Raw genomic sequence first — 19,438 nt, forward strand, 5'->3', positions numbered from 1 at the left:
ACTTGAAGTTGGACACTTAATTGACTGGCTACCCAGGCGCCCCCAAGTTGTTTTGTTTTGTTTTACCTGTTTATTTTGGTTTTGTTCTATTTATTTTTTGGGGGTAGGGAGGGAAGGTAAAAAAGAAAAGTTTGGTTTTTGTTTCAAGGAGACTTCCTAAAGAGTAGTAACTCATTTGTTACACATTACCATGGATGAACACTGTTGTTTTGGCTTTCATGACCGTTCAAATTCAAGGTAATGTGCATAACCTGTATTTTTCTGAAATTCAGTGTGTTCATTTGGACAGACACAGGCTGACTCTGTATTTTTGTAGGAAAGGGACTGGCACTTTGGTATCAAGAACAAATAATTCAGCAATAGTGGTCTTGGATACTTCAATGCCCTGTGAACCTGCAATTAACAAAGAGACTGCTCATTCTAAGAACCATGCAAGCAAGAAGGGAATAAGGGAAGAGTTAGAAGTCTCATGGTCAGAGCAAAATATCAGTCGTAATATCCTTCTCAGTTCTCTGATATATATAAAGTAGAGGGTGAGGATAAGACTTATATGAATATGACAAATAAAAAGTATATACAGAACTGGGAAAGTATTTTTCATTAAGTTGGCCAATTATGCTAGTTCAACAAGCTTGTGAGGAAAAGAACTAAGGCAGAATAGTAGTTACACTGTTGTTAAGAACTTCTTGAAAGCAAAAGAAAAGAATACTAGTCAACTAATCAATGGTGTGATTTTAATCGTGTTAAAACGTGTTATTTTTAACTTGAATATCTATGTTATGCCTTGGAAATTCAAAGCAAAAAGTAAAATCAGAAAGCCAGAGATGTCATTGACACGTCTACACAGATGTTTGCTTGTAGTTTTTGGTATCCAAAACCTTTTTTCCACACATTGCACAGATGGCCTTTTTGTAGGCACAGCCCTAGCAGTAATGAGAACCTGGCTGGTGCACAGAACTTTTACAAATTCTGCAAGTGGAGAACTTATTTTTTCCATATGGATTGAATCTTGCTTTTTTTTTTCTTTTTTCTTTTTTTTTTTTAAGTCAGAGCTTTATTTTTATTCTGCTTTCTTCCACCATTTTCTGTGGTATTCCTTGCTGCTGAGCCACCCAGGCACCCTGGAATCCCAGCTTTTTTTTTATTTTTAAAAGAAACATCGGGAGCCCTGGAATCCCAGTTCATTTTTATTTTTAAAAGAAACATGAGGCGCCTGAGTGGCTCAGTCAATTAAGCATCTGACTTCCGCTCAGGTCAGGATATCTCGATTCGTGAGTTCGAGCCCTGCATCAGGCTCAGTGCTGAAAGCTGGAGCCTGGAGCCTGCTTTGGATTCTGTGTCTCCCTCTCTCACTGCCTCTCCCACACTCAAGTGCATGTGCGTGCTCTCTCTCGCTCTCTCTCTCTCTCTCTCTCTCAAATAAAGATTAAAATAAATTTTTAGAGAAGCATGCTTATAAATCAGTTGATAATAGATACATAATAAACATTGGTGGTATATTTTCTAGTAGTTTTTAATGCATGTTTAATGCACTTAGGGTGTTCTTAATAAACTGTTTAATATATTTAATAATATAAAAGATGCTTATTTCATAATTAGACCTAATTTTTAATCATTTTCAGATTATCTTATTTCTGTATTTTGGCACATTTTGGTTGTTTCTAGTTTGGGACTACTATAAATAAAATCATAATGAGCAGATTGCTAAATAAACTTTTTCTATTTTTATGTTTTAAGTTTTCCTTAAAGTAGGTTTTTATAAGTTTAATGTTAAAGGGTATGAACTTCAAGCCAGTACCGATAGTTCTGTTAGCAGTGTATGAGAACGCCAGTTCACTCTACACTTTGCCAACATTTGGTATTATCTGTTGCCTAACAAATTACCTAAAACATAGTTGGTTAAAATGATAAATACTGAGGACCAGGAAGATGGCGGCGTAGGAGGACGCTGGGCTCACCGCGCGTCCTGCTGATCACTTAGATTCCACCTACACCTGCCTAAAGAACCCAGAAAACCGCCAGAGGATTAGCAGAACGGAGTCTCCGGAGCCAAGCGCAGACGAGAGGCCCACGGAAGAGGGTAGGAAGGGCGGCGAGGCGGTGCGCGCTCCACGGACTGGCGGGAGGGAGCCGGGGCGGAGGGGCGGCTCGCCGGTCAAGCGGATCCCCCGAGTCTGGCTGACAAAAGCGGAGGGGCCTGACGGACTGTGTTCCGATAGCAAGCGCGAATTAGCGTCTGGGAGGTCAGAAGTTAACAGCTCTGCTCGGAAAGCGGGAAGGCTGGAGGACAAAGGGAGGGAGAGCTGCTGAGCCCCCTGACGACAGAGCTCAGTTTGGTGGGGAACAAAGGCGCTCGCCAGCGCCATCTCCCCCGCCCATCCCCCAGCCAAAATCCCAAAGGGAACCAGTTCCTGCCAGGGAACTTGCTCACGCAGCGCAAACACCCAACTCTGTGCTTCTGCGGAGCCAAACCTCCGGCAGCGGATCTGACTCCCTCCCGCTGCCACAGGGCCCCTCCTGAAGTGGATCACCTAAGGAGAAGCGAGCTAAGCCTGCCCCTCCAGCCCCCGTGCACCTTGCCTACCCACCCCAGCTAATACGCCAAATCCCCAGCACCACAAGCCTGGCAGTGTGCAAGTAGCCCAGACGGGCCACGCCACCCCACAGTGAATCCCGCCCCTAGGAGAGTGGAAGAGAAGGCACACACCAGTCTGTGTCCCCAGCGGTGGGCTGGGGGCAGACATCAGGTCGGACTGCGGCCCCGCCCACCAACTCCAGTTATACACCACAGCACAGGGGAAGTGCCCTGCAGGTCCTCACCACTCCAGGAACTATCCAAAATGACCAAACGGAAGAATTCCCCTCAGAAGAATCTCCGGGAAATAACAACAGCTAATGAACTGATCAAAAAGGATTTAAATAATATAACAGAAAGTGAATTTAGAATAATAGTCATAAAATTAATCGCTGGGCTTGAAAACAGTATACAGGACAGCAGAGAATCTCTTGCCACAGAGATCAAGGGACTAAGGAACAGTCACGAGGAGTTGAAAAACGCTTTAAACGAAATGCAAAACAAAATGGAAACCACAACGGCTCGGCTTGAAGAGGCAGAGGAGAGAATAGGTGAACTCGAAGATAAAGTTATGGAGAAAGAGGAAGCTGAAAGAAAGAGAGATAAAAAAATTCAGGAGTATGAGGGGAAAATTAGAGAACTAAGTGATACACTAAAATAATATACGCATAATCGGTATCCCAGAGGAGGAAGAGAGAGGGAAAGGTGCTGAAGGGGTACTTGAAGAAATTATAGCTGAGAACTTCCCTGAACTGGGGAAGGAAAAAGGCATTGAAATCCAAGAGGCACAGAGAACTCCCTTCAGATGTAACTTGAATCCATCTTCTGCACGACATATCATAGTGAAACTGGCAAAATACAAGGATAAAGAGAAAATTCTGAAAGCAGCAAGGGATAAACGTGCCCTCACATATAAAGGGAGACCTATAAGACTCGTGACTGATCTCTCCTTTGAAACTTGGCAGGCCAGAAAGGCTTGGCACGATATCTACAGTGTGCTAAACAGAAAAAATATGCAGCCGAGAATCCTTTATCCAGCAAGTCTGTCATTTAGAATAGAAGGAGAGATAAAGGTCTTCCCAAACAAACAAAAACTGAAGGAATTTGTCACCACGAAACCAGCCCTACAAGAGATCCTAAGGGGGATCCTGTGAGACAAAGTACCAGAGACATCACTACAAGCATAAAACATACAGACATCACAATGACTCTAAACCCGTATCTTTCTATAATAACACTGAATGTAAATGGATTAAATGCGCCAACTAAAAGACATAGGGTATCAGAATGGATAAAAAAACAAGACCCATCTATTTGCTGTCTACAAGAGACTCATTTTAGATCTGAGGACACCTTTAGATTGAGAGTGAGGGGATGGAGAACTATTTATCATGCTCCTGGAAGCCAAAAGAAAGCTGGAGTAGCCATACTTATATCAGACAAACTAGACTTTAAATTAAAGGCTGTAACAAGAGATGAAGAAGGGCATTATATAATAATCACAGGGTCTATCCATCAGGAAGAGCTAACTATTATAAATGTCTATGTGCCAAATACCGGAGCCCCCAGATATATAAAACAATTACTCATAAGCAACCTTATGGATAAGAATGTGGTCATTGCAGGGGACTTTAACACCCCACTTACAGAAATGGATAGATCATCTAGACACACAGTCAATAAAGAAACAAGGGCCCTGAATGATACATTGGATCAGATGGACTTGACAGATATATTTAGAACTCTGCATCCCAAAGCAACAGAATATACTTTCTTCTCGAGTGCACATGGAACATTCTCCAAGATAGATCATATACTGGGTCACAAAACAGCCCTTCATAAGTTTACAAGAATTGAAATTATACCATGCATACTTTCAGACCACAATGCTATGAAGCTTGAAATCAACCACAGGAAAAAGTCTGGAAAACCTCCAAAAGCATGGAGGTTAAAGAACACCCTACTAACGAATGAGTGGGTCAACCAGGCAATTAGAGAAGAAATTAAAAAATATATGGAAACAAACGAAAATGAAAATACAACAATCCAAACGCTTTGGGATGCAGCGAAGGCAGTCCTGAGAGGAAAATACATTGCAATCCAGGCCTATCTCAAGAAACAAGAAAAATCCCAAATACAAAATCTAACAGCACACCTAAAGGAAATAGAAGCAGAACAGCAAAGGCAGCCTAAACCCAGCAGAAGAAGAGAAATAATAAAGATCAGAGCAGAAATAAACAATATAGAATCTAAAAAAACTGTAGAGCAGATCAACGAAACCAAGAGTTGGTTTTTTGAAAAAATAAACAAAATTGACAAACCTCTAGCCAGGCTTCTCAAAAAGAAAAGGGAGATGACCCAAACAGATAAAATCATGAATGAAAATGGAATTATTACAACCAATCCCTCAGAGATACAAACAATTATCAGGGAATACTATGAAAAATTATATGCCAACAAATTGGACAACCTGGAAGAAATGGACAAATTCCTAAACACCCACACTCTTCCAAAACTCAATCAGGAGGAAATAGAAAGCTTGAACAGACCCATAACCAGCGAAGAAATTGAATCGGTTATCAAAAATCTCCCAACAAATAAGAGTCCAGGACCAGATGGCTTCCCAGGGGAGTTCTACCAGACGTTTAAAGCAGAGATAATACCTATCCTTCTCAAGCTATTCCAAGAAATAGAAAGGGAAGGAAAACTTCCAGACTCATTCTATGAAGCCAGTATTACTTTGATTCCTAAACCAGACAGAGACCCAGTAAAAAAAGAGAACTACAGGCCAATATCTCTGATGAATATGGATGCAAAAATTCTCAATAAGATACTAGCAAATCGAATTCAACAGCATATAAAAAGAATTATTCACCATGATCAAGTGGGATTCATTCCTGGGATGCAGGGCTGGTTCAACATTCGCAAATCAATCAACGTGATACATCACATTAACAAAAAAAAGAGAAGAACCATATGATCTTGTCAATCGCTGCAGAAAAGGCCTTTGACAAAATCCAGCACCCTTTCTTAATAAAAACCCTTGAGAAAGTCGGGATAGAAGGAACATACTTAAAGATCATAAAAGCCATTTATGAAAAGCCCACAGCTAACATCATCCTCAACGGGGAAAAACTGAGAGCTTTTTCCCTGAGATCAGGAACACGACAGGGATGCCCACTCTCACCGCTGTTGTTTAATATAGTGCTGGAAGTTCTAGCATCAGCAATCAGACAACAAAAGGAAATCAAAGGCATCAAAATTGGCAAAGATGAGGTCAAGCTTTCGCTTTTTGCAGATGACATGATATTATACATGGAAAATCCGATAGACTCCACCAAAAGTCTGCTAGAACTGATACATGAATTCAGCAAAGTTGCAGGATACAAAATCAATGTGCAGAAATCAGTTGCATTCTTATACACTAACAATGAAGCAACAGAAAGACAAATGAAGAAACTGATCCCATTCACAATTGCACCAAGAAGCATAAAATACCTAGGAATAAATCTAACCAAAGATGTAAAAGATCTGTATGCTGAAAACTATAGAAAGCTTATGCTGGTAATTGAAGAAGATATAAAGAAATGGAAAGACATTCCCTGCTCATGGATTGGAAGAATAAATATTGTCAAAATGTCAATACTACCCAAAGCTATCTACACATTCAATGCAATCCCAATCAAAATTGCACCAGCATTCTTCTCGAAACTAGAACAAGCAATCCTGAAATTCATATGGAACCACAAAAGGCCCCGAATAGCCAAAGTAATTTTGAAGAAGAAGACCAAAGCAGGAGGCATCATAATCCCAGACTTTAGCCTCTACTACAAAGCTGTAATCATCAAGACAGCATGGTATTGGCCTAAAAACAGACACATAGACCAATGGAATAGAATAGAAACCCCAGAACTAGACCCACAAATGTATGGCCAACTCATCTTTGACAAAGCAGGGAAGAACATCCAATGGAAAAAAGACAGTCTCTTTAACAAATGGTGCTGGGAGAACTGGACAGCAACATGCAGAAGGTTGAAACTAGACCACTTTCTCACACCATTCACAAAAATAAACTCAAAATGGATAAAGGACCTGAATGTGAGACAGGAAACCATCAAAACCTTAGAGGAGAAAGCAGGAAAAGACCTCTCTGACCTCAGCCGTAGCAATCTCTTACTCGACACATCCCCAAAGGCAAGGGAATTAAAAGCAAAAGTGAATTACTGGGACCTTATGAAGATAAAAAGCTTCTGCACAGCAAAGGAAACAACCAACAAAACTAAAAGGCAACCAACGGAATGGGAAAAGATATTTGCAAATGACACATCGGACAAAGGGCTAGTATCCAAAATCTATAAAGAGCTCATCAAACTCCACACCCGAAAAACAAATAACCCAGTGAAGAAATGGGCAGAAAACATGAATAGACACTTCTCTAAAGAAGACATCCGGATGGCCAACAGGCACATGAAAAGATGTTCAACGTCGCTCCTTATCAGGGAAATACAAATCAAAACCACACTCAGATATCACCTCACGCCAGTCAGAGTGGCCAAAATGAAGAAATCAGGAGACTATAGATGCTGGAGAGGATGTGGAGAAACAGGAACCCTCTTGCACTGTTGGTGGGAATGCAAATTGGTGCAGCCGCTCTGGAAAGCAGTGTGGAGATTCCTCAGAAAATTAAAAATAGACCTACCCTATGACCCAGCAATAGCACTGCTAGGAATTTATCCAAGGGATACAGGAGTACTGATGCATAGGGGCACTTGTACCCCAATGTTTATAGCAGCACTCTCAACAATAGCCAAATTATGGAAAGAGCCTAAATGTCCACCAACTGATGAATGGATAAAGAAATTGTGGTTTATATACACAATGGAATACTACGTGGCAATGAGAAAAAATGAAATATGGCCTTTTGTAGCAACATGGATGGAACTGGAGAGTGTGATGCTAAGTGAAATTAGCCATACAGAGAAAGACAGATACCATATGGTTTCACTCTTATGTGGATCCTGAGAAATGTAACAGAAACCCATGGGGGAGGGGAAGGAAAAAAAAAAAAAAAAGAGGTTAGAGTGGGAGAGAGCCAAAGCATAAGAGACTGTTAAAAACTGAGAACAAACTGAGGGTTGATGGGGGGTGGGAGGGAGGGCAGGGTGGGTGATGGGTATTGAGGAGGGCACCTTTTGGGATGAGCACTGGGTGTTGTATGGAAACCAATTTGACAGTAAATTTCATATATTAAAAAAAAAAAACCAAAAAAACAAAAATACAAACAAACAAAAAATGATAAATACTGTGTAATAGTTTCTGGGGATTAAGAGTTGGGGAAGAGTTTAGCTGAGTGCTTCTTGCTTGAGGTCTCTCTCAGGAGTAGGAGATTGCAGACAAGATACCAGCCAGAATTGTAGTTTTCTGAAGACTTGTTTATACCTGTCCCATAAGGATGCTTGATTGTCCTTAGGAAATGACAACTGGCTTGCTTAGCACAATGAATGAGGAAGAGCAAGGAGGAGGCTACAGTGTCTCGTATAAAATAGTCTGAGTCACTTCTGCCATATTGTGTTCATCACTCAGCAAGTTACTAAGTCTACCCCGTACCCCAGGACTGCCATGTCATTTGCTTGAACAGTGCAAAATGGAAATGCAGGGTCCTTTGTTCAATAATTATTATGGGGGTCACCTGGGTGGCTCATTCGGTTTGAGCTGCTTTCTGACTCTTGATTCCCCCCCCGGGTCATGATCCTAGGGTCATGGGATTGAGCTCTACATTGGGCTCCACGCTAAGTGTGGAGCCTGCTTGGGGTTCTCTCTCTCTGTCCCTTTGCCCCTCTCCCCTGCATGTACTCTCTGTCTCTAAAATGATAGAAATGGGAGTGCCTGAGTGGCTCAGTCTGTAAAGCATCTGACTTCGGCTCAGGTCATGATCTCACGGTTTGTGAGTTCAAGCCCTGCATCGGGCTCTGTGCTGATAGCTCAGAGCCTGGTACCTGCTTCGGATTCTGTGTCTCCTCCTGTCTCTGCCCCTCCCCTGCTCATGCTCTGTTTCTCTCTGTCTCTCAATAATAAATAAACATTAAAAAAAATAAAAGTAAAATAATAGAAATTATTAAGAATTTTAAGACCGCATATAGCAGAGCATTAAACCAAGCTAAGGACTCTTCCTATCTTGGGACCCTATGTGACTGCACAGGTTGCACACCTATGAAGCCAGCCTTAACACACGCTTAAGGGGAAAGGGAGTTAGGATCTATATTTGAGGAAAGGGACAAGTATCTTTACTTTTTTACTTAAAAGGCGAAACTACTTTTGGAATGCTTAATAAATTTTCGTTTGTTAATTACACATTTGTGTATACCACTTTATCTAATGGGATGTTAGTGTTGTTTTTATAGGGTTTTTTTTTTTTTACAGATTTTTATGTAGAAATGGTTATATTTTATTTTCTATGAGTCAGTTTATTTTAAAATGAGAAGAAAAAACTAAAGTTACTAAAAATCCTTTAAAGCCTGAAGAAAGTGGATATATATTGCTTATAACAGTGTTTTTTTCTTGATAATCCCCATGTGTTGCTTTTAGGCTTTTAAATCAAGTAGTAAAAAATAACATTTTATTGGGGCGCCTGGGTGGCGCAGTCGGTTAAGCGTCCGACTTCAGCCAGGTCACGATCTCGCGGTCCATGAGTTCGAGCCCCGCATCGGGCTCTGGGCTGATGGCTCGGAGCCTGCTTCCGATTCTGTGTCTCCCTCTCTCTCTGACCCTCCCCCGTTCATGCTCTGTCTCTCTCTGTCCCAAAAAAAAAAAAAAAAGTTGAAAAAAAAAATATTTTATTTATTAACTTTATTAATTTTTTAAAATTTACATCCAAGTTATTTAACACATAGTGTAGTAATGTTTTCAGGAGTAGAATCTAGTGATTCATCACCTACATATAACACCCAGTACTCATGCCAACAAGTCTCCTCCTTTGTGCCCCTTGAACAAATACTATTTTAAAAACAAAAACATATGCATGGTAAATTCAGATAATGGTCATGCACAAATTGAATCTTTGTACCTGGAAATTTGTTGCAACGTTATGGCAAAACTGAAAAGTAAATACCTATCAGTCAAGGACTGGTTAAGTTATAGTACACTTAGAATACTAATGGTAATAATGAAGTTATTGAATACTTAGCATTTGCTGAGTTATAAATATTAAATGTGTTATTTTATTTAGGCCTAGCAATAGCAGAAAATAGAATCTGTTTAAAGCAATGAGTTTGTTTAATAAACATAAAATTTTGGGGGTACCTGGGTGGCTCAGTTGGTAGAGAATGAAACTCTTGATCTCAGTGTTGGGAGTTTGAGCCCCATGTGGTGTGTAGAGATTACTTAAGTAAACTTAAAAAAACCCCTACAACGTAAAACTGTCCTGCACTCTTGACAACCCTACCCCCCCCAACTTATTTAATTCTCCTCTTCAGAGTTAACCACTCTTAACAGTTTCATATGAATTAGTGTAAAAACAGCTGGTGCACACATACGCACTTTAATCCTTCTTCCAATAAGTGGGTAGTACACTAAGCTGTTGTCACTCTCTTTTTTTAATGGTAAATGTTAATCTGGAACTGTTGCCCTTTCTATGGGAATGCACAAGTATCTCTTGGGATGAGTGAACTGTAATTACAATTCTTCTACTGTTTTGATGCTAAATAGTTGGCAGTGAATATTTATGTAAATTCATCTTTGCCCATTTGTGGCGACATACTTAAAGGGTAAATTCATACATGTGAATTTATTGGGACAAGAGAGAAGTTTTTACAATTTTAATAGAGACTAATTGTGAAAGAGCCTGTCTCATTTTATCCTATTAAGTGTCAGTTTCCCGACACCATGGCTAACATGGTATTATTACACTTCAGGGAAAATGTTATGTTTGTCTTAATTTGTCTTCCTTTTTAAAGTAATGTTGACCTTAAAAAAAATGTTTAAAAGCCAGTTTTATTTCTTATGAACCACATGTTCATGTTTTTGGTCAATGTTTTTGTGGGTGGTATTGGTGTTTACCATTGTTTTTGAAGAACTGTTGCTTGGATAGATTGCAGATTTTTTTTCATAATTTTTAATTTCTTTTTCAACTTGGGAAGAATTTAATTTTTTTTAGATAATGAGAATGTATTAGTTTTTTTCTTTATGGATTTCTTTTTATAGTTCATTAGAAACAGATGTATAATTTTCACAAAACTAGAAAATAACATTTATTTTTCTTGTAAATAGGACCTGTGTAAGAGCTGTTGTTATATATGGGGGAACCCAGTTGGGTCATTCAATTCGACAAATAGTACAAGGCTGTAATATGTTATGTGCTACTCCTGGGAGACTGATGGATATCATAGGTAAAGAAAAGGTAGGCCCTCGAGGGATGACAAAATTGTGGATTAATAATTTTTTTTGTATGGGAAAGGGGAAGAATGGTATATAGAGAGATATATATTTATTAGAGTACCCTTTATATGTTAGGCCCCCATCAGAATCTTTGAATGGACTATTACATAATTCTTAAAATAATTCCAACATGAGATAAAAAGTATTTCCTATTTTGTGTTTGAGAAAGCAGTAAGTGATATTATGCAATTTATTTAAAATCCCTCACTTAGCTCTAGTGATAGAGCTAGGGTTAGAACCTGGATCTGACTAGAGTCTATATCCTGTACTCCACTACACAGGGAGAAATGCATTAAATGCTCCTATAGTTTCATATAAGTTATGATGACATATTTTCTTCCTGAATTGTGTACTAGCAATTTTGTTTCCTGTTGAAGCATAGGAGTAATGTTAACCAGGATTATTAAATTTCCAAGTCTTTAAAAAGACATTTTAGAGTTATATATTTAGTGTAGGTATTCCCATACCACAATATTAAATCACTAAATCATTGCTTTAAATTCACGTTCATGAACCTCTTTTGCTTTTTTTAGGCTCTTCTCTAAAGGGGTTACTCAAAATACGGTCTTTCTGCATAAAGATACGATATTTATTCAGACTACCCAGAGAAATTCACTTTGATTTCTCACTTAACATCTTACGTGGTTGTGCGACATTCATTTGTTTTCCTTGCAAATGTCTGTTTCTCTTTGTAGTGATAAGTGTTCATGCGAAGAAGGTGAGAGAAGTTTCTCAGTTGTTCCCAAGTGATTACAGAATGGAGAATTTATTAAGAGTTTAAAGCATTAGAAGTAAATTTACCAGTTATAAGACATTTGAATATGTCATGATGTTAGGAAATGTTTCCTTACATTTAAGAATCTGACTTTATCAGATAATAAGATGTAGATCTGTGAGGTCCACTATGGTAGTTAGCCACATGTGGCTGTAAACATTTAAAAAGGATATAAAATGAAAAATTTTGTTTTTTAGGCATACTAGCCACAGTTCAAGTGCTTAATAGCCGTATGAGGCTAGTAGCTAACATGTTAGTGAAGATCAAGAATTGTTAATAAACATTTAAATAAACAGTACTAGTGTTACGAACCAAAACAATTCTCATCGTTTTATGCATTGATTTCTACTTTTCATTCTTAAGAATAAATCAGTAGTTGGAATTGTGGACACATTTTAGTTTAATATATTGACTAATATGCATTTTCTGCTCTAACCCTTGAAAATATCCTTAAAGATTGGTCTCAGACAAGTCAAATATTTAGTTTTGGATGAAGCTGATCGCATGCTGGATATGGGTTTTGGACCAGAAATGAAGAAGTTAATTTCCTGCCCAGGAATGCCATCAAAGGAACAGCGTCAAACCCTTATGTTTAGTGCAACTTTTCCAGAGGCAATTCAAAAGTAAAATTTTTTTCTTCTTAAAAATAATTGTTATGCACATAAATGGCTTTATGAAAGGAAAAGCAATGTGACTCTATGATTTTTAAGAGTATTTTTAAAATTTAAGGTAACAAAGGTAGTTTAAGAAGTGGATGTATTCCTAAAAACTTAACTGCGTTTTTCATTGTTTGTAACCTTTATCCCTGGCTTTGCCACACTTTAAAAAATTTGTAACATTTTATTAAAGTGTGTGTGTGTGTGTGTGTGTGTGTGTGTGTGTGTGTGTGAGATTACACAGCACCTAGATAGGATTTAATAAGTGCTTACTCAGTGAAGTTATTTTTTGTGTCTTGAAACCAAAATTGTAGAGCTTGCAAAAATTGGGCCTTTTGTAGAAAATTCACATACCAACTGTTGACACATATTGAGTATCTTACTGTATATGGTTTGGTGAATTCTGAGATGAGGATGACACATCCCTTGTAGATGATGTGTTCCTTCTAGAGTTCTAACTCTTCTTCCTGCTTGCTGATCCCTTGGCCCTAGGGAGCCTGAAGTGTCTCAACAGCAACTTCTTAGCTTGTCATTTAGTTAGACTCCTGCATATTTACTCTGATAGAACTTTTCTTTCTTTGGGAACCAAGACCTCCACACCTGCAGAATCTGTGGCTGTGGGTGGGACAGGAAACACAGTTTCAAATATGAGTCACAGGGAGCAATGGTAAGTGGACCACTCTTGCTTTGCATGCCTTGCTCTCAGACCCAATGTACCATATAAGGATTTCTGGTTGAAAGTTACCATGCCCTGTTGAATCATGTGCCATATTCAGAAAGAAACACTTCCAAGCACTTGTTTAAGTGGATGTTCCACTTTCTGTTAGCCTGGCAGCATCTCACTGTTGTCATGTGATATGACCTGTAGACGTTATGGTTATGGGCCTGCTCTGTCACTTATTCTGTAAAGTGGGTCTCCTGGCCTGATAGAGTCTTACATGGGATGAAATACTTCACAAGCCACAAGTTAGTGGTGCTGGCTATTGATTTGTTTTACTTAATAGATGATTTAAAAAGTCTTTGTGTAAAGTTAAAACGAGCTCTTTATTGGGGGAAAAAATCTAAATCATAAGAGAGCATTTGACCAGTTAGGATTTTTTCTTTCTTAGTGGTACATAAAATAATAGTTTCTTATAATAACTGGTGTCTTAAAACCTGAAAGGTGGTATCTGTATTTCCCTTATCGCCTTTGCAATTAATAATAAGTAGATAATTACCTACCTAAATAGCAGGTAATATTCTGCCTATATGTTTTTTTATTCATCCTGAAATAGGAAGGTATTTGAATGTTGGCTAGCCAGAATGACTAATGTGTACTGTCATCAGTAATATTTGTGAGGGCTTTTTATGAGCCATATTTGAGTATAAGTCCTGGGTATGTAGGGTAACAGTAGAGTCCCTCACCTTGAGGGACCTTGCCCATTATTCTGTCTAAAGTCCAATGTTATCATTCTACATATTCACTGAACTATTGCAGCATCCATTTCCTTGGCTGATGTTTCTTTCTGTAACTGTCCCCAATTTATTACCTGTATCCTTAATCTCTCTTCGGATTGCCAGACTTGCGGATTTAACTCTTCAGGAGTATTTTATTCTTAGATGAATTACCTGTAAGGTTCACTATGTCCAAAATGGAAGCTCTTCTTCAATGCCCTCTTTCCTGTTCAGTTTTCCTTACTGGCCGTGTTGTCTTTCCAAGCCCAAATCCTTTCAATCATCTTGATTGCTTTAATATATTCTTTTAACTTTATGCCCTTCAAAAACAGTCATTTTGGAAGTTATCTCTAAAATATTTCAAATCAGTTTCTTCTGTTCCCCACCTTAATTTAAGTCCTTTTCACTTTTCTCTCTGCTCATTGTCAGTAGCTTTCTAACCTGTCCTCCCTGACTCTAATCTCAATTTTATGTCAGTAATAATTCCAAAATAAAGTTTTAGGTTTTTTTAAGACATTTATTCAAAATAAGCCCTCCTGTGTCTTCCCATTTCCACAGACTAACCAGATTTAAAAGTGTACATATGATCAAATCTTTGCTTTTTCTGCTACTTTATTACCTGGAATTGTATATTTCTTTTCTATTAAAACTATTTCTTGTTGGCTGAGCAAGCCAAATTCCATACTTCCTCATTATTTTTTCTTGTTTCTTCTTTCTTCTTAGAATGTCTTTCCCTAGTCATCACTATTATACATTCTTGCTTGCTGCTGCTTAGATCTAGCTCAGTACTTGAAGACTCTTGGAAATACACATCACTTCATCCATTTCTTGCCATTGTATTTGTCAAGAAACTATTTTAAACACTTGGCACATTTTTTTGAATATGGTAAATGTTTAAACTGGAATATGAAAATATATTAAATACTAAAACGTTTATTTTTTTAATTTTCAAAAAATTTTTAAAAATAGTTACTGTCAAATTTTGTCAAATTGGCTAACATACAGTGTGTACAGTGTGCTCTTGGTTTTCGGGTAGATTTTCATGGGTAATTACTTACATACAACACCCAGTGCTTATCCCAACAAGGGCCCTCCTCAGTGCCCATCACCCATTTTCCCCTCTCCCCCTCCCCCATCAATCCTCACTTTGTTCTCTGAAATACTGAAATGTTGTATATATGATTATGCAATATTAAAAAATGTTATATACTTAAAAATGTAGTAATTATTTTTTATATAACTATATTTATCTTACTTGATGTGAGCATCTCAGTGGCAGAAACTATCATATTCATCTTTGTATTCCCAGTACCTTGTATCATGTATGCCTGACACAGACACACAATTAATGTTTTAGTGAATGAAAAAAATATGATGGAAAGTAATGAACTGTAGATGGTTTTAAGATTTGTGCTTGAGAGGGTGCTTGATTATTTAAGGAAGGACTTCAAAAAGAAGCTTTTCTTTTTCTTTTATGGTAACAGCAGGTGAAGAGAAAGAAGCAGTAATGATTTATTAAGATTCTGGATATGCTTTGCTCATGAGATTTTCATGAGACTGCTAAGAAGTAGGGACTGCTAAATGGGACAGAGGAGGACTGATGATAGATTTGGCCCTCCTCAATCACAGAAAAACTCAGTTCTTTGCCAGTTCCCTTTCTCCTCTTCCTCTGTCGCTGGATGATTTAAAGCAGGCCTTCTTAATTGTATGCTGTCTGTGAGTTATGTGTGTGTCCACACGCTGATATCCTCAGCGTTTGGGGTGACCATACACAGCCTGATGTGACCTAGCCTCTAGGCCCTTCACCTCCTGTCTCATTTTTTTGCTCAGACATGCTGTATAAATGCTACAATTTTTTGTATGTGTCATGACATGAAAAGCACTGACCTAAGGTCTGGTTTGCTGATAATTGTTCAAAGCATAGTAGTTTAACAAGTAATATTTTCAGAAAACAACTTTTAGCAATAACATACATGAAAGCATTAGTGAAGGACAGAATTTTTGCCCTAGGCTTGCATTTCAGTTTGTAACAAAAATTCCTATTTGTTGTAGTCTGATCCTTTAGCATACTTTTCTATTGTTATATACACATTTTAAATAGTTTTGCATGGCCACGTTTCACTAAGTTATTTAGTATTTTACAAAATCTTAATGTTTTATACTGATCTTTGGAATTAGTACTTGCATGATGTAAGTTATCTACCTTGTTATAGTTGTTATAATCTGTCTAATTAACATTAAATAACACTTGGAATAATTCAGTGAATATTGTGAGTGTTAATGGAAGAGGATAAGTTAAGGAGTAATTTTTTGTCTTTGAAGGTTGGCTGGGGAGTTTTTAAAGTCGGATTATTTGTTTGTTGCTGTTGGACAAGTGGGTGGAGCATGTAGAGATGTTCAGCAGACCATTCTCCAAGTTGGCCAGTACTCAAAAAGAGAAAAACTTGTCGAAATTCTGCGAAACATAGGTATCTTACATTGATATTATTTTTTTGTCATAATTTTGATTTTTAAAAAATGCTTAATTTTTAAATTACTCTCAAAATTGTTTGGTATGGGTTTTTAAATAAGTGCGTTTTCATTATTTCCTCTTTCTCTAAAGCTTTCTTTATAAAAGGTTTTATGATTTAGTTTCCTCTGTAAATTATATAGCAGTTTAATCTTTTCTTCATAAAGATTAAAAAAAAGGATTTGAGACTTGAAATATGTGACTAAGAGCTAGCTATTCCAGGAGGGGCACCTGGGTGGCTCAGTCGGTTAAGCGTCCGACTTCGGCTCAGGTCACAATCTCGTGGTATGTGAGTTCGAGCCCCGCGTCGGGCTCTGTGCTGACTGCTCAGAGCCTGGAGCCTGCTTCAGATTCTGTGTCTCCCTCTCTCTCCGACCCTCCCCCATTCATGCTCTGTCTCTCTCTGTCTCAAAAATAAATAAATGTTAAAAAAAAAAATTTAAAAACTATTCCAGGATAAATACATATATTTTTCATTGTAAGAAATAGAAAAGCCTCCTTTACATTAAACTCCCATTTTCTTCACCCTGAGTTATTTTTACTTCATAGTTTTTGCTTCCAAAATATTTCTATAATTGTAGATTCAAAAAATTTTAGAGCTGAAGGGAACTTTAAACATCTGGTTCTGGTTTTTACAATAGTGATGAGAAATTTCTCACCCCCCCCCAAATAATTTTTATAGAAAGTCATATTTCTTTGATTGAGTTAGGCTTAGTTTGTGCCGAAAAATAAAACTTTTTAATATTGCTATCTTATTTATCATTTTTTTCATTATAGGACCTACTTTATTATTGAGAAAAAATGTTTTATTTTTTCCACCATATGTAGCAAAATTTATTTTTCCTTTTTTAAAAAATCTTAGTTTTAACATATAGTGCAATATTGGTTTCAGGAGTAGAATTCAGTGATTCATCACAGCAAGTGCCCTGTTTGGTACCCAGTAATATTATTTTAATTTCTTCTTATTACCTCACAGGCTAAGTGTACTTACATGCTATATATTCCCCCTCCCCTTCTTCATTTTAGTTTCAATTTGAATGTCACTGTTGAGATGGAGGAATGAGGAAAGGACAGGAAACCATCTAATTTCCAACAATGAGGAGGAAAAAAAAGAAGTTGACTTAGAAAACACTTTAAAAAATTTTTTTTTAATGTTTATTTATTTTTGAGACAGAGAGAGACACAGCATGAGCAGGGAAGGGGCAGAGAGAGAGGGAGACACAGAATGTGAAGTAGGCTCCAGGATCTGAGCTGTCAGCACAGAGCCCGACGCGGGGCTCAAACTCACGAACTGTGAGATTGTGACCTGAGCCAAAGTCCGACTGAGCCACCCAGGCGCCCCTAGAAAACACTTTTAAAGGCTTCTATTCTTCAGTTTCCGCTAAGTCTTAAAAAAACACAAAACTTTTTAAAACCAAATGCTCATCATGAGTTGGAGAAATTTTACTGGTTTGCTTCATCCAGTGTTTCATAAATATACTGTATATGGCATATTAAGTTAAAATAATAACTTCTGTGGGCCACATACTCTTCTGACTGTTTTACATGTATTAACTCATTTAATGCTGAAAACAACTTTCTGAAGTAAGTTTTGTTAACCACATTTTAACATTGAGGACACTGAAATACAGAGAGGTCAAGGAACTTGTCAGGTATAAATTGAAGTTCCATATGCAGAAGAGATAAGCAATATGTAGTTTTGCTGAAGTTAGAACATTTTTAGTATAAATGTTAAGATTTATAAAACCTTAAGATTTTTTATGTATGAATTTGTGCAATAAAGATTATTTGAGAATAATTCTAATGAGAGTTTTGAGAAGTGCTGGTTTGCCTTTGAGAAATCTTTGAAGTCACTGTATGAGCACTACTGTATACTCCTGTATTATTTAAACTGTTAAATGTTCTGCAGTTTAGAGTTAATTGTTTTTATAATTTATGTATGTATGTATTTTTTTAATCTTCATGGAATATCCATTCAGTATATCCTCAAGTTTTACATATATTTGTTCATATAATTTGTTTTTTCTACTTTTTAAGGTAAATCTGCTAGCCTATCCCCTGTGCCTTTAAAATGTATAGGTATAATTATTTTATAGTAGTATAACCAGCTGCCTTTTTCATAATTTAATTTTTTAAATGTGTACTTATTTTGAGAGAGAGAGTAAGAGACAGCACTTTCAATACAAAGCCCTGTGCGGGGCTTGATCTCATGAACCATGAGATCATGACCTGAGCCGAAATCAGGAGACAGACGGTTAACTGACTAAGCCACCTAGGTCCCCTCATAATTTAATTTTAGTTGAACATGTATCAAACATTTTATTGAGCTCATTAATTATTAGGAGAACTAGTAAGATGTTATAGCTACTTTGAGCAATTCAAAGAACACGTATGTGTAGGATATTGGGAAAGCCCAAATAAATTTACAAATAAATGTAAAACTGGTCAATATCCACAAAGCAGTAATCAGTTATATTTGAGGGGCAACTTCATTTTTTTTTATTGATAAAAATCATTTGCATTGCTATCAGTTGCAATAGAGGTATAACAGAAAAAATAGAGTAAAAGTCACATAACCATGAAGGGTGTGCTAGATGGTAATTTTTCTTGGTTATTTCAAAGTCTTTCACAGTTTTTCCTAACAGCTATATCCTCTCATGATCACAACAATCTCAGAGATTATTCTTGGTCACAGAAAGGCTGGTCTCATTCTGTTAGGCTTATTTGCATAGATGCAGCAAGACTATTAACAATATAGGCCTCTTTGAGTTTGTTTTGCACATCTAGAGCCAAACGATATTGAATAATAAGATCACAAAATTAACTTCTATCTGGAAGTTTTCATAAGAAATCTGACATTGAACTTTTAAAAGTCTCCATTATTTGCTTAGATAGGAAATTAAGTCTGGGAAACTCTCTGAGTCATATTACAACTGTAATACATAGCAGCTTAAGTGAGTTCCTATCTTCTAAAGTTTCCCCTGATTTTTCATGTAATTAATTCTTGTTCCATTGCATCTGTTAGACTTTCATGATTCTTTCTGCTTCTGAACTAG

General features: G+C 37.4%; 1 protein-coding gene across 7 annotated transcripts in view; it reads left to right on the forward strand.

Annotated features, from left to right (window-relative positions):
- DDX4 (DEAD-box helicase 4) overlaps window positions 1-19,438 on the forward strand; it is a 91,617-nt gene that overhangs the window by 61,700 nt on the left and 10,479 nt on the right. For all 7 annotated transcript variants that reach the window (XM_042986899.1, XM_042986927.1, XM_007079933.2 and 4 more), the window contains 3 exons: window positions 10,841-10,970; window positions 12,240-12,406; window positions 16,196-16,341. In XM_042986899.1, the coding sequence (XP_042842833.1) occupies window positions 10,841-10,970; window positions 12,240-12,406; window positions 16,196-16,341 (443 nt within the window). The remainder of the gene's footprint in view (window positions 1-10,840; window positions 10,971-12,239; window positions 12,407-16,195; window positions 16,342-19,438) is intronic.

The sequence above is a fragment of the Panthera tigris genome, chromosome A1 (assembly GCF_018350195.1).
Source record: "Panthera tigris isolate Pti1 chromosome A1, P.tigris_Pti1_mat1.1, whole genome shotgun sequence".
NCBI classification, from domain to species: domain Eukaryota; kingdom Metazoa; phylum Chordata; class Mammalia; order Carnivora; family Felidae; genus Panthera; species Panthera tigris.